The sequence below is a fragment of the Capra hircus genome, chromosome 27 (genome assembly GCF_001704415.2).
Source record: "Capra hircus breed San Clemente chromosome 27, ASM170441v1, whole genome shotgun sequence".
Taxonomy (NCBI): domain Eukaryota; kingdom Metazoa; phylum Chordata; class Mammalia; order Artiodactyla; family Bovidae; genus Capra; species Capra hircus.
Window position 1 is genome coordinate 5,255,656 of NC_030834.1, and position 15,868 is coordinate 5,271,523.

The window sequence follows — 15,868 nt, forward strand, 5'->3', positions numbered from 1 at the left end:
AACCCACTCCAGTGTTCTTGCCTGGAGAATCCCAGGGACGAAGGAGCCTGGTGGGCTGCCGTCTGTGGGGTCACACAGAGCCGGACACGACTGAAGCGACTTAGCAGCAGTAGTAGCACTATACAGAAAAAAGCCTACTGACCTCCGTTTTAGAACATGAAGGGGAGGGAGGGGCCATATATTAGCATAACCATTTTGGAGTACTATTTTGTGTGCCCAGCAGATTTTAAAATGCACATTTAACCTGTCAACACTGTTACTAGACTTTTTTCAGCAGGTGGTTTGGTCCACATACCCACAGGGTTTTCTTGTAACCCTGGAAAACTGGAAACAACACAAATAGCCACTCGCTGAGCACTGTTAAATGAATTCCAGTGCATTCGTGTAAAAGAATACACGATCTTATGCTAGTTTTAAGTGTACAGCAGAGTAATTCAGAATTTCTGTATTCTCCATTGAAAGTTATTAGAAAGTAACATCCCTATGCTGTTCAATATATCCTTGTTGTTTATCTATTTTATACATAGTAGTTTATATCTCTTAATCTCCAGCCCCTAGCTTGTCCCTGCTCCCTGTAACCACTAATTTGTTCTCTGTATTTGTGAGTCTTGTTGTCTACACTTGTTTGTTTTATTTTTAGAATCCATAAATAAGTGGTAACATCGAGTATTGATCTTTCTCTGTTTGACTCATTTCACTAAGCATAATACTCTCTAGGTCCACTCAAATTGTTGCAAATGGCAGAATTACATTCTTTTTTATGGCTGAGTAATATTCCATTGTATATATGTACGACATCTTTTTTTTTAATTAATTGTTTTCATTGGAGGACAATTACAATATTGTGATGGTTTTTTCCACACATCAACATGAATCGGCCACAGGTACATGCGTCCCCCCATCATGAACCCCCCCCCACCTCCCTCCCCACCCCACCCCTCTGGGTTGTCCCAGAGCACCGGCTTTGGGTGCCCCGCCTCATGCACTGAACTGGCACTGGTCATGTATTTCACAGATGGTAATGGTTTCTCTAAGTCATCCCACCCTCGTCTTCTCCCACTGAGTCCGAAAGTCTGTTCTTTACATCTGTGTCCCCTTTGCTGCCCTTCATGTAGAATCATCTTTCTAAATGATGTCGGTACCATCTTTCTAAATTCCATATATATGTGTCAATATACTTTCTCTCTCTGACTTACTTCACTCTGCATTATAGGCTCCAGGTTCATCCACCTCATTAGAACTGACTCAAATGTGTTCCTTTTTAATAGCTGAGTAATATTCCATTGCGTATATGTACCACAGCTTCCTTACCCATTCATCTGCCGCTGGACATCTAGGTTGCTTCCGTGTCCTAGCTATTGTAAACAGTGCTGCAATAACCATTGGGGTGCATGTGTTTCTCTTTCAGTTCTGGTTTCCTCAGGGTGTTTGCCCAGCAGTAGGGCTGCTGGGTCATATGGCAGTTCTATTCCCAGTTTTTAAAGGACTCTCATACTGCTTTCCATAGTGGCTGTACCAATTTGCATTCCTACCAAGAGTGCAAGAGGGTTCCCTTTCCTCCACACCCTCTCCAGCACTTACTGTTTGTAGACTCTTTGAGGACGGCCGTGCTGACCGGTGAGACGCTCTCTCACTGGCGCCACGGCTTCTTTACCCGTTAGCCTGTCGCTTGGGTCGCTTCCACGTCTTGGCGATCATAATAAAGCTGCTATGAAAATCGGGGCACATGTTTCCTTTTCAAATTTGTATTTTCATTTTTTCTGGATATATACTCAGGAGTGAAATTGCTGGATCATTTGGTATTTCTGGTTTTATTTTTTCGAGGAACCTCCACACTGGTTTCCCACCAACAGTGTAGGAGGGGTCCCTTTCCTCCACATCGTCACCAACCTTTGTCACCTGCAGTCTTTTTGATGATCACCCTGTGCAGGCAATCGTGTGATTTTGATTTACATTTCTCTAATAATTCGTGATGTTAAACACATTTACATGTGCCTGTTTGCCGTCTGTATGTCTTCTTTGGAAAAACAAAACAAAACTGTTCATTAAGGTCTTCTTCCCATTCTTTTAATAGACTTTTTTTAAATTGAGCTATTTGTTGTTTCTAATGAGCTAGTTCTAGGTATACTGCTTATTACTAAACAGAACAATGTCACAGAACGTTGTATGTTGTTTGAATACAGTTATAGAAAAGCAGCAAATGATGCCCCCAAAGGTATAGGGACAGGTGCCCAGCCCCTGGCACAGGGCTCGGCATGTGATGAGTGCAGACATGGAGGGTGGACACATCGTTGTCCCTTTTTATCTCCTGGACTAGACCCTGAGTGTTTATGAAAACGCATTACTTTTTTAAAGGTCCAAATGAAAAAGGGGGAAGCAATAAACTAGGGGAAATAGCCACAGGTAGGTTCCCCCGGACATGAGCCATTGCCAGCAGGGGTGGCCGGAGCCGAGGACTGGCTGAGCCCAATGCTGGCCCTGCGCGCTCACCGGGCCAGACCTTGGTCTCCAGGCCGGACCTGCAGGAACTGGAGGGCACCAGCACCCACAGCAAACGCAGGAAGCGCCAAGCAGGCCACTCGGGGGTGGGAAGGGAAGGGGCGCCCCTGTCCTGGGGACAGTGTCTGTACGTGGCCGGTGGGAGACTGGACAAAGCGGAGCCTGCGGAGAGAGGCGCCAAACGCACGGAGGACGCAGCGGCCAGCCCTGGAGGCGGAGAGACATTTCTGAGCAAGACCACTTGTTTCCCGGGCCCCGAGCAGACCCAATGTCTGCGGGGAGGGGGTTCGTCTTGGGGATGCGTGTACCCTGCGTCTGCCGGGCTCAGATCCGTGGACACAGCCAGACCTGGTGCCCGAGCCGGGGTCCAGAGGGACAGGCCGGGGCGGGTTCCTCTGCTGATCGGTGTTAGGGCTGCCCCAGCGCCCAGCTCGGAAAGCCGCTAAGCCTGCGGGTGCAGGAGCCCCAAGAACCGGCTCAGCACGTGCCCTGTGCCAGCCACACACACCCCTGCCCCGGCCTCCCTGCTGGAACCCCCACTCCACTCCGTGCTGGTCGTTTATCTGGGGGACAGAATTATGGCAAGAGAGGTTTACATGAGATGAACAGTTAAAAAAAAAATTAAAGTAAAAATCAATAGAGAAACGCAGGGAGGAGGCAGGTGCGTCTTTCCAGTAATGGGTCCCGGGCCCTCGCTCCGCCCCACGCCCGCCTGCACTCTGCGTGCCTCGTGGCCGGGCGGACGCCCGCGTCCGTGGGAAGCCGTCCATTTAGACATCAGAGGCACAGGGCCGGTTTTGAGCCCGGCGGCTGCAGTACCGGTGCGCAGAGACGCCTCCTCGCTCTTCACCAGGCTCTCCAGTTCGAACATGTTTGCCCGGCGTGATTCATGGTGTTGCTTTCTGGATTGTCCAGTGGGTAATCGCTGTACAGAAACCAGAGAAACAGATGTAGACCCTGAACCCTGGCTATAAATTTTTGTTTTATGATTATGGGTTTCAAATGTGCTGTGTCACACTGACAAATATGCAGTTACTCTGAAACAAAATGAATTTAGGGCTCAAACTTTGCTTTTCTGTTTGTTTGTGGTTGGGAATACTTTTATTAGCGTTCCTTTCATCATTGATCAAACACAAAGAACACAGAGGCCGTGACACGTATCCGAATGTTATTTTATGCCTCACTAAGAGCATATTTGGGAAAGGGTTCTTCCCAAGTAACTGTTTGGTTAATGTTTAAAATAGGTGTCAGTAAGTTAAATTTCATTATCCACAAATTAACTAGGCCATTTTTCACCTTCTACCTGTTCATTAATCTTTATGGTGCACAGATATATATTTAAAGAACTGTGGCTATTTGTGTATCTTTCCTTAATTTTACTTAAGGAGAAGAATGTGAAGGAAAAGTCAGATTTCCAACAAGTATAAGAATTCTATTTACTGACAAAGAAATGATAAGAAATGCATGGTTCAATTTAGGGGCTGCTTTTTCAATTATACTTGGATTAAATAATAACTCTAAGAGTTGCTATCCACCTAGTCACTTCAGGATGAGAAATGATAGATTAGTGAATACTGTTGCACTATATTAAAAAAAAAACCCATAATATCCTATGCACAAGGATTTAAGCACTGATCATTCATTTCAAGCCTTAAGTTTATTTCTCTACAGTTAAGAACACTGGGTTCCAAGGTGAATAGAAACATAGTTTTCTTAATCACACACACACACACCGTTAAGAAAATACCAATCTCCAAATCACACACATACACACACACACACACCCCTGTTATTGTTTTTGTGCCGTGACAGAGTATTGAGGAAAGAAATGTGGGAACAGTTGCCTCCCTTCCTGGATGAGGCTGAAACTGTAGCTTAAGGAATGAGAGTAAACAGAATTTGGGGAGGCCCTGTCCCCAAGTTCACTACCTTGAGAACAGTGCACCCGACCCTTTGGAAGGATGCTGAGCAAGTTCTAAGTGCCATAGGCAACCCGTGCAGAAACCTGGACAGGGCGGGTTCTTCTTTCTAACCTGGCTCTTTCAGCTACACTTTAGATATAGCTGCGCACGGACACCCCCCCCCCCCCACCGCCAAGGACTTTTCACCCATCTTGTACAAAATAAGTCCAGTTTCCAAGGAATTCTAAGGACCTTAAATCAGCATTTGGGGCTGTAAGTCTCATGGTGGTGGTGGTTTAGTCACCAAGTCGTGGCCCACCTTGGCACAACTGGCACAGGACGTGGTGCTTGGTGTATCTTTACAACCTTCTTCATGACAGGAGTGTTACCAAATGTTTCGTAAATTCCTCTGTGCTCCTCCTTGCTTAAAATGGGTGTTTTCTTTGTAGTTAAAGGATTTCTTATAATAAAGGTCTGTTACAAAATGATGACCATATAAAAAAGAGAGAGTAACAAGCATGGAGTTTCAGCAAAATCGTTAACACCCGAGACTTTTCAGTTGCAGGAGCTGAGCTTGCTGGGCTGAACACTGTTCAAACGTACCTTCCTAAAAGGGTCTTTGACTTGGTAAGTGTGCGCAAGGCATAGATTTCATGTTACGCCATGAGTGCCACTTAACAACTGTGCTAGCCAAGCAGCACGGGGTGGGTACCCGGCAGGCTGTTTAAAGGCCTGGATGCCAGTGCGCATTCCAGCCCGCGCACAGAAAGGAGCCGGCAGCCGCCCTTCCCCGGGAGGGGCGAGGAAGCCGGCCCCCTGCCCGCCCACTTGCCCTCCCTGCTTTGTGAGAGAACCCGCGGGCCGGAGTGGAGGGGCACTGGATCACGAAGGGTGTTTCAATCCCTCCCGGAGCTGCTTTCCTTTGACGTCCCCTTGCATCCTTTAAGCAAGTTGTGCAAAATGGCTGCAGGGTGGACTGGCTCTCCCTTTAACAGCTCTCTGCCTGGGTGTATTTGTAAACACCGTGTCTGTCGTCCTCAGCGATGGCTGAAAAGCTTTTCCTCCCCCCGGTCGGTGTGGGAGATGTACCCCCCCCCAAAAAAAAATCCTTTTTCTTAAAATGACTATCTTCTAATAAATAGCCAAGTTCGGAGGGGCTAGGAGCGGTGAAAAGTGGCCCTTGGAAATAGAAAACTTTGACACAATCAGTTCTCAAAATCTGCATTGAGTTATGCGGTGGTGGGAGTCGGGGAAGGGGTACAGGAGTGGCGGGTGTGGTGAGAGGGGTCACCCACCCGCTATTCCAGAACAGAAAAGTGATTTTCATTCAGGCCTGGGGTTCCGGGGAGCTGGGTTCTAGTTCTGATTCTGAGCAGTGGGCCTCGGGCAGCCCTGAGCCTCCCTGAGAAGAGTCACAGCTGACTGTCCTGAGATGTGTGCTGTAGGCCGCGCAAGCGCCGTTGCTCTTCGTCCTCACAGCAACCCACTGGTGTCGACAGTCCTATATTCCCATTTTACAGATGAGCAAGCTGAGGCCCCGGAAGGTGAGATCTTTGTCCCAGGTCACACAGCTGCTCAGAGGTTGAGCTGGATTGGAACCTTGTTCAGTCTGACTCCCGCACGCACACTCTTGATCACAGTGTTTTATGAAACCCTGCATATCTGCGTGATTGCGCGTGTTTGGGGCGGGAGGAACTCCTTCTCGGCTCCTTCATATGCTGCGTGTAGACTCAGGACAGTTTTTACGAAACGAGTCCAGAAAGCCGGAATTTTACTTCCGAGCCAATATAGTCCCCTTTGGCCCGCAAGGGACAGAGAGAAAAAGACTGTCAAATGGAAAGTTTCTGGAGCCGGGCTTCCCCGAGGGGCGGCTCCTCTCCGTGCTCCAGTTTAGGGCTTGCGGTGGTTTTGCAGGAGTGGAAAAACACTCACGTTACGAGGCATTTACCAGACGGACAGGCGCACCGAGGAATGTCAGGGCTGGGTCGGGGGGCGGGCGAGGGGGGGCGCGAAGCCAAGCGGAGCCCCCGACAACCGGGGCGCGAAGGGCGGGAGCCGGCGGGCGGCGGGCCCGGAGCCGCGTCCCGGTTCCGCGGCTGCTCGCGGCCCCGCGTGCTCCCGGTGTCTCCCGCTCCGCGCGCGCTCCTCCCCGCGGCTCCGGCTCCGCGCGCTCCTCCCGGGGGCGCCGACCCCGCGCGCTCCCGGGGGCCGCCCGGGCCCCGCGCGCTCCTCCCAGCGGCCCCGGCCCCGGCCCCGCGCGCTCGGAGCGGAGGCGCGGGGCGGGAGGAGCGCGCGCCCGGGCCGCGGGCCGCCCGCGCGGCGGGGCTGCTGGGAGTGCTCGGCTCTGTGAGAATCCTGGGAGCTGGTGATGTCAGACTCGCTGGGTCATTTGAAGGTTAGCAGCCCGGGAAGGGTTCACCGAAAGTTCACTCGCATATATTAGGCAATTCAATCTTTCATTCTGTGTGACAGAAGTAGTAGGAAGTGAGCTGTTCAGAGGCAGGAGGGTCTATTCTTTGCCAAAGGGGGGACCAGAGTCCCCGCGCGAGCCGCCCGAGGACGCGGATGCCGAGGACGCGCGCGAGCCGGGCAGGGCTGGTCTGGGCACCGTCCGGGTAGGAGCTGCACCGCATTCCGAAGGCTTTTTGCAGGCGTCCGCTTGGAAGGAGAACTTGGGATCTTTCTGGGAACCCCCCGCCCCGGCTGGATTGGCCGAGCAAGCCTGGAAAATGGTAAATGATCATTTGGATCAATTACAGGCTTTTAGCTGGCTTGTCTGTCATAATTCATGATTCGAGGCTGGGAAAAAGACCAACAGCCTACGTGCCAAAAAGGGGGCAGAGTTTGATGGAGTTGGGTGGACTTTTCTATGCCATTTGCCTCCACACCTAGAGGATAAGCACTTTTGCAGACATTCGGTGCAGGGGAGATCATGTTTGACTGTATGGATGTCCTGTCAGTGAGTCCTGGGCGAATCCTGGATTTCTACACTGCGAGCCCGTCTTCCTGCATGCTCCAGGAGAAGGCTCTCAAAGCATGCTTCAGTGGATTGACCCAAACCGAATGGCAGCATCGGCACACTGCTCAATGTAGGTTTATTTTTTCCCTTCTTCTACCCAGAAAAAAAAAAAAAAATTGTCTCTCTTGCATGCAATAAAGACACTGGAAACAAACTGCAGTGCTAGCCAGACAAAGGATTTAATGATTTAATGCTGAAAGGGTGTGCTATGCTGGTGTGCATATCGATTCCCTCTGCTGAAAATTTCCTGTTAGATGTTTTCTTCCCAAACAACCCCTCCAGACTCCTGCTCCTCTCCTTACCAACCCTACCGTGCCTTGAAAATAGTGTTTAAAAAAAAAATGTGGGCACGGAGAAGGGAAAAGTAGAGGGTGACCACAGGACTTTGAAACATTCTTCAAGTGAGGCAGTTTGACACATTTGTACAGTTTTTACTGAGATGTATGCAGAGGGGAATTTCACTTTGCTGTTCTTTGGATTGACTGCTGGCTGTGTGTGTGTGTATATATATATATATATATATATTCCCCCTTGTGTGTTTCAACAATCCAAAGTAATTAAAATATGACATCTTCCTCGCAAGGAATTTGGCCTAATTGAGGTGGCTGCTGCTCCTGAAGTTCACAAACCACCAGTTAAAGCTGCTGCCTCCAATGTTTTCCTTGCAGAGGAAAGGCAATATTTCTTAGCATTGACCCCGCTGCCACCTTTCCAAGTCACTTTGTTGCTCTAAGAAGTTGCTGTTTTGCTAGAAAACTACTGGCAATGAACACCCCTTGGGCTGAGCCATCCATTATTTCCATATCTTGCAATTCAGCCGGGAACCTGGACGTTGGTTAAAGGAAGGGAAACATAAGTGGGGTAGCCCAGTTTTTTTAAAAAATATTGACTATTTGGTTATCTGATGCTGACGGGGTGCCGAGGCCCGCACTGGTCAACAGTAGCCTGGCTGCAGGCTTGGGAAATGAGCAGCAGTCCCAGAAAACCCCACCTCCGGGTGTCTGCAGTGGGAGCCTGCGGGAAGCATTGCCGCCCTGACAGTGATGTAGATAAATGGCCCCGCTATCTATCAAAATGTTTTTAGTACTTTATTTGACAATTCATTGGAGCATTAGCCTGAAAATGACATTTTAAATCTTTGTTTTCAAAGAGGTCAAAGTTTAACTGGAAGAAATTGAGTTTTCCTAATAACATGATGGCTTATCTAAAGAAAGGGAAGAAAAAGGAGAGGAAGAGAGGACAATGACAAGATTTAAACCGCCCTCTTCTGAAACTTTTTCTTAAGAATAAAGACTTGCTTCCAGGGCCAGGAAATCAACAGGTTTGTAGCTGAAAAATCGATAACCATTTGATGCCAACAGTCTAGCTGTCTGAATTAGTATTTCGTAGAGCCATAACCAGGGTAGGAAAAAAAAAAAAAATATATATATATATATATATATATCTTTTCAGAAGGTGCCCTCAGTTAGCTGCTCTTGAAATGGCTTTACTTTCCTGGTGCCTGTTTTCTTTCTGAAGAGCTCAAATAAATTGTTACAAAATAATTTTCCAATTTACTAAGGGATCTTTTAATCCCTCTGTAGCAATTAACACAGTATGAACAGTTTCATTTGGAATCTCAGGGAACTAGAGCGGTCTCAAACTTTTTTCTTGTGAGAGAAAGTTTCAATGAAAGGTTTTTTAAGGAAGGAAAAAAGAATGCTGGGATCCTGGCGTCAAGCTATTAGACCTAATAGAGGTTTTACAAGTAGACATTCTTCCTTTTGTAATTAACCCTCCAAAAGTGCCTATTAAGTTGCAGGAGTTGGGGGAGAAGCTTTGTTTGTTCTTGAACAAGTTAAACAAGGGATTTGCCTTATCTGGGGAGAGCGGGTGGTGAATGTGTCATTCACCTAGGGCCAGCCGATAAGCAAGAAGTGTTGATAACAGCAAAGTCCAGCTAATCAAAGAAACTTGCCTTCAAAAAAGTAAATAAAGGCATCTGACAAAGGGATTTCAAAAATTCCAGTGTCTTTATTTTTGTAAGCAGGGCAATTAGTGCTTGCTGTGGTCAGTTTCACAAGGGTTTCAACCCCCACCCCCCACTCCAGGTTACACGAATAGAATGTAAATATCACTTATGCCCCTGCAGAGTTGGAGGGCTTTTGATGGGTCAGTTTAGTTGTTCAAGTGATTGCATTTTTTAGGCATAAATAAAAGTTCTAACAAAGCTCTGCCATGCGGTGTTTGGCTCAGGGTGGCGCAGCCAGTTAGGGCTTTTGAAGTAAAAGCATATTAGGGCTCCGTTTGTGTAAGTACAAACAACAAAAAAACCCCGCAGCCTTTTCCATTTTACTTAATGACTGTTTTGACAAGAAGCAGATCTGTTTGTGCTCTTAACAGAGAGGAAGCAGTGGGCAAGAAGGGGAAAAAATAGTACGAAATTCTAACCCAAACTATTTTCTACTCTGAGATCCCTACTTTTTATTATTATTTTTTTTTTTATGGTGTGAGTGTGTGTCTGTGTATGTGTAGTAATTGGAGTAAACCCTTTGAATGTAAACCATACCAGAAGCATTCCTTAAAAGGTGTTAGAATATTCTTTTTATTTTCCTTTTTAATTCTAAAGACAGAAAAGTGATATGTCAACCAGCTGTCGGTTGGAGTACGGCCTGTGAATTGCTTCTAAAAATTCAAAGTCAGGAGTAGCGAGTTACTGAGGGCATGTGGTATGAATAATACGATTTAAGACTGCCCCTGGAGGTGTTGGGAGTCACTAAGTTTCTATTCAGATGCCTCCTGGATTATCTTGGGTTTAGGCTGCTCCAGATGTTTTCAGCATTAATTGCTCAGTGGGCATAGGATAAATCCTAATATTTGTGGTCTAAATATAGCAGTTGCTTTCAGTGAAATCATGAGTGTGACAACTTCTTGGCCCCTTTCCCTGTCTTCTCCCTACTCAACACATCAAAAAACAAAGGAGAAAAGATTTTTTTTTCCCCAACAAGGAGAAATCATCTGTTTTTAAAAACAAACTATCAATGTACAATGAAAGAAGGAAAGAAGTACCCTTCCCAAAGTGCCGGGACCTGAATTTTCGGTACTAAACAGTATCTAAATCCTCTCCTAGTGAGATATAAATTGGGGTCAAAGTGGCAGAATCAAAGATACCCTCTGAAAGAGAGACTAAATAAAGCCTGACAGCCACCGTATGAATTGAATGGGGTTTTGAATAAATATTTCAGTGAAAAGGCTTAATTGTTTTTCTAAAGTAGGACATAATTTTCTGCTTCTCTGCCGCATGACAGTGGTTACCAACAGCATCAGAAAAAAGAGAAGAAAGGGGAATTCTGCTTACATCTCAGGGAGTGCACGATAGGTCTGTTGGAAAGCAAGTGGAAGACTCACTAAGTTTTCCTTCCCCGTAGGAAGAAAACAACACTACAATTTTGTCAGTATGCAGATAAGTCGGCACTTCTGGTAGGGAGGCACTGATGTGCAACTTGGAAAAAAATGAATTAGTAAATGTTATTACCAGAAAAGGGGAGATTCTAAAAAGTAGGTGGAAACACCAGAAGGAGACGTGAGTGTCCTTAAACCTGGGCTGTGGAATGGATGGGAAAACGCCGGGGAGCATTGGATTTTGCAGCCCAAATGCAAAGCCCTCACACCCACACAGGCCTTCCTGTGGTTTTTTTTTTTTTTTCTTAGTCGATAAATGATCAGAATGGCAATTTCTGATAGGTTAGGTGACCTGAATCAGAAGTTTTTCTCCTCATTTTTGAGGCCTGGCTCTGACCATGTGTATAGAACCAGTCAGTATCATCATGAACTTTGCTTTAAAGCAGAAAAGAAAGTTCTTCTGGATATCAGGTTCTTATAATTTCCCGTCAACATGTTAAGCCCCTGAGATGGCTAAGTAGGAAAGAGAATCTTACTGTTTTCTCCTTTGTACATTCTTGTGGAATGTAATCAATAGACGATCTCAGAAGAGAAATACATAGTAGATGAAGATTATAAATTCTGCACTCAAGGAGTCTGTAATCTTTATAAAATGAAAAGTTTTTTAAAGGCTGGGGATTTTTTAAACTAAGAAATTACTGAGAGGAAGATGAAGATGTAAAAGCACATTGCAAAACAGAAAACCCTTCGAGTCCAATAGGATTTACAAAATAGTAAATGCCATGTTCATTTTAGGGCATCTTAAAAAGAATCTTCCATAGGGTTTGAGTTATGTATAAGTGCCAATAAATTTATCCTTAAATGACAGTTTTATACTTTAAATGTTCTCATATAAATTCAGTTAACTATCAATTAAATAGTTATTTCAGGAATGGGAGTTTTTTTGATGAAAGTTAATCAGAAAAATCTTGGCTGAAAATCTTTCTAAAAGGTATTAATGTGGAATCTTGCCTTTCAAATTACAGGGTAGTTATGGCTATCATACATCTCAGCTTTTCTAGGATAAGCCACTTTCAAATATGCTTGCCACAATTCCCACAGAAGTCACAGAACTATGCCAGATACCCCAGCATTACGACATCTCCCAGCGCTGCCCCTTGAACCCAGGAGCCGCACAGAAAGCCTTTGTTTGGATCCTATGGTCGGGTAACTGCACTTTCACTCACAGCTTAATTTTTCCATTATCACGGCAGATCGCCCACGCTGCTGGGTCGTGCTTCTGAACGTGAGTTCCTTCTGTGGCAAAGCGCAGATCTGTAACTAGAAGGCGTCCCTTGCAATATGGATTTAAGTACTATGACCAAGGTTCTGATGCCTCAAGTCTGTGTATTGGGAGTACTGGAGGAGTGGAATTACACACTAAATCCCTGTGTACAAAGCTGTAACAGTTCTTAGCCAGCTTCTTCTTAAAAAGTTGACGGTGGAGGCGATGGAGAGAGGAGAGTTAACTCCAGTTTCAGATTTATCAGCATCCTGTCTGTGAGTGGCTTGGCCTAAGCACCTCTTGTTAAATAGGAGATGAGATAGCCTGCCCATCTGTAAGATCTAATAACAGCCTCATCACTCAGTATGTTGCCCGGGACGCTCCTCTTTTCCTTCCTGCCTCCTTCCTTCATCATTAAGACGCACGATTCCCGCCCTCTCCAAACCCCTGAACCCCTTCTAAGGAATAAAAAATAAAAGTTGCAAAAAGTTCTCTCCACCCAGGCAGCAGTAGAGTATGTGTTTGCATGTATTCTGTTATTTGTCTGGAGCTCCCAGAGCTGCTTAGGTGGGAATTCAAGCAGGCAATGGAACCGCTGACTTGCTTTTTCTCTGGCCTGGCAGGGTTGGGAGCCGGGAGGGGGGGGCCTTTCAGTAAGATAAGACTCCTGGTCCCCAGCACGATAAGGCGGGATAACAGGAACTGACGTCAGGCGGTGACCCCGCCCAGAGGAGCGTTTCCTCTGGCGGGGCACAGGCTCCCCGGCTGATGGAGTGAAGCCGGGCCAGCTTGGGGGGGGGCGGGGAGCTAATTGAACAGGGCCGATCCTGGGTGACGGTGTCCCTCCTTCCCCAAAGGAGGTTTCTCCGAACAGAACAAAGAATAGCTTGCCGGGGCGGGGGTTTAGTAAGAGCAGACTCTCGATTATAATCGCAATTTTAGGTTGTCATGCACTGGATATTCGTTTCCCAGCTGTGAACAGCCTCCCTCTGATGTCGCCTAAGACGGTCTATCCAGCAGGCACCAAAATATTATCCCCCGTGAATCCTGCCAACTCCCCACGTAGAACCAAATGGGCGGGAATTCACACTGTCAGAGTTAATCCCTGGGACTCCTGTTTACTTTTCTAAACTCCAAGTTCCCACCCCCATCAGCAGCACCTGACAGCAGTTAAAGCCAGGACACCGCCTGGCAGTTTTCCTTTCCTCTTTCCTTCGTCCTTTTCTCCTAAACTCGATTTAAGGGGAAATTTTTTTTTTTTTTTACTGTTTTTTGCCTTTATTAGTGTCTGCAATTTGAAGTTTGGAGAAGGTCAAATTCTAATGAAAGGATCCTAGTTGATTGTTTCCAGTTCATGCCATCATAGTCTACTGTTAAAGATTATGCTTTTTTTTTTTTAAGGTTTTAGTATTGAATAAGGAGTTATTCTCCTAATTTGACTCAGATATAGTGAAATGTTTTTGTTGTGGTTGTTGATATTGATCAGTTAATATTGGTCACAGATTAAATTATCAAAAAATAGCTAAATTTAGAATACTGTGGTAGAAATGATGCAGATAAGACCAGCTGAGACGAGTGCATCAGCTAACTGGAAAATGAAGATTTGAATCACATTTATCCTAATACTTCTCTAATTTTCAGAGCAAATGAAGACTTCGGTAGTAAATCCCTTGTCTCAAAAATGTTAAAGCTTTAGGGGCTACAGTACCTCTGTCTTGTCATTTAAGTTCTTGATTACAAAAAGGCTGTTTCAGCTTCAAAAGATTTTTTAGGGTCTGGCCTATTGGAAAGCTTGAGGGTATAATTAACTAAAATGGAAATGGAGGCAAGCGAAATTTAGTTCCTGATGTTTTAATTTAGCTCAGTACTGCCATGTGTTATTGAAGAGAATTCTTAAAGGCAAACATAATTATTTCATTATGGTCCTCAGAATGCTTTCATTGGCTTTAATGACAAGAAGCTGTATAAAAAGGCATACATTTTAATTAGTCCTTCTTATATTTACATCAGATAAATAACAAATAATTGATGAAAAACAAGTCTTTGGGATGGATGATTTCACATAGTGTGCTGGTTACAGTTTAACGATGAAACATTTCTCTGCTGCTTTTTAATTATCCAGACATTACAGTAGTGGGGCCATGGAGCTAAAATACTGTTGTTGCCATTTTATTAAAAAAAAAAAATCATGATCAATGCCTATGAATCGGAAGTGGGGAAAGGTAGCTAGAAGCGTCTCTCAGAGGAAGAATATTGCCGGTCCCATTAATTTTACTGCGTTTGTTAGCACTCATTTTGATCACTTTTATCTTTTACGATTCATCCTTTTGGATTAAGACTGTCAGGGGTCTCACCTGCGTTTTTATGATCACGTCTCCTAAATCCAGTGCTCTCTTGCTTGCTGCCTGTGCTGAAGACTTGGCTGGATGTACCTTGCCAAGTGTGGACTGGAAATCCAGAGAGCCGCCTTCCAAGGGACAGGCCCATTTTACCTCTGATCTTCTAGGAAAACCCATTTCCCATGATCCATCCGTTTGGTGTACAGAACACTAATTGTTATTATTGATTTTAAATTCCGTGACCATTACAAGTAACCCAGATGACTGGCAGATAAAGGGTAATAATCCATGGAGTTCTGGAACTGTTTCATGTTTGTCTGGAGTACTTTATGTGATCAATATTAACTGCCCCATTGAAACTAACTGCTGTATCAAATAACAGTCAATCAAATGAATGTGCTTAGAGATTATTTATTGAAAGCTCTAATTGTTCACTGGGGCCCTGCTTATAAGAGGGAACAATAGGAAGCAGAGACACGGCGAGCCAGTTTGGATGTGCTGGGAAAGCTGCAGGATGCAAAAGTCATCTTTTGCTGCGTGGGCCACGGGTTTCTAAAGGCACAGGTTGTAAGTAGCCTCCCAGGAGTTCCACTGCCACCTGTACGTGGGGATCGCTCTGGAGAGGTGGGCTGAGGGACTTCCTGGCTCTCAGCCCTGGGGCTGTGGGGTCGTTACTCCGAGAATTTTACAGCGGCCTCTCCGCCTGCCCGGCACGTATAGAACTCTGAGCACCTCTCCACCTGCGGTCCCCGCGCTGCGCCTAGCCGGAGGAATAGCCTGTCTGGACACAGGATCAATTTCTATAGCCACGGAATGGGACATCGCAGGATTTGTAGCAAGATCAGAGATAACGTCAAGGAGGCTTCTTCCCTGCCCTGAAGACACACGGAGGTCCCTGAGTCGTCGTCCTCTGCTTTCAGCACAAGGCTGTGACTCGCCTGCCTTCGCCAACAGCCACGGTGCCAGCCGAGCTGGTATCTCTTTCCTGAGGGAGATGGTTCCTCTGTCTGGGGCCTGTCGCCGAGGGGACAGTACTTCCCATGTCAGTGGGATAGCGCTGTGGTCTCGATGCCGTAGCATCTATTCACCAAGCCCCTGAACAAGTGCAGACAGTTGACTTTTACTCCTGAGCGTGGTCACCCTCGAAGCTGTCACTGTACGCCTCACCCAGGGCTCTGTCATTCAGGGATGGGTTAGGTCTTGCCAAGGCCTGTTCATCAAACAGCTCTTGGGTGTGTGCCATATGCCAGGCTCCCCCCGACATGTCCCGGTGGCAGAGGAGGGACCCCCAAGGTGAAGTCCACGCCTCCCTTGCTCTTTGGACTCTGCATGTAAAGGAGACACTTGTGTACACACGCCACCGTGACAGGGCCCCACGGTGACACAAACGCAAGGATGTCCTTGGGGCTTTGGAAGTGGGTTTGATTACAGACAGAGCTAAACCCACTGAGAACCAGAGCTCGTG

General features: G+C 46.3%; 1 protein-coding gene across 2 annotated transcripts in view; it reads left to right on the forward strand.

The window, feature by feature from the left end:
• The window catches only part of RARB (retinoic acid receptor beta), a 182,574-nt gene continuing 173,430 nt past the window's right edge, over positions 6,725-15,868 (forward strand). Inside the window, exon 1 of one of the 2 annotated variants that reach the window (XM_013975483.2) lies at positions 6,725-7,132. Coding sequence is in view for 1 of the 2 variants with exons in the window: in XM_005698926.3 (XP_005698983.1) it covers positions 7,333-7,489 (157 nt within the window). In the remaining variant the exon portion in view is untranslated. Of the gene's footprint in view, positions 7,490-15,868 lie in introns of both variants that reach the window. The other variant, XM_005698926.3, reaches the window with a different exon arrangement.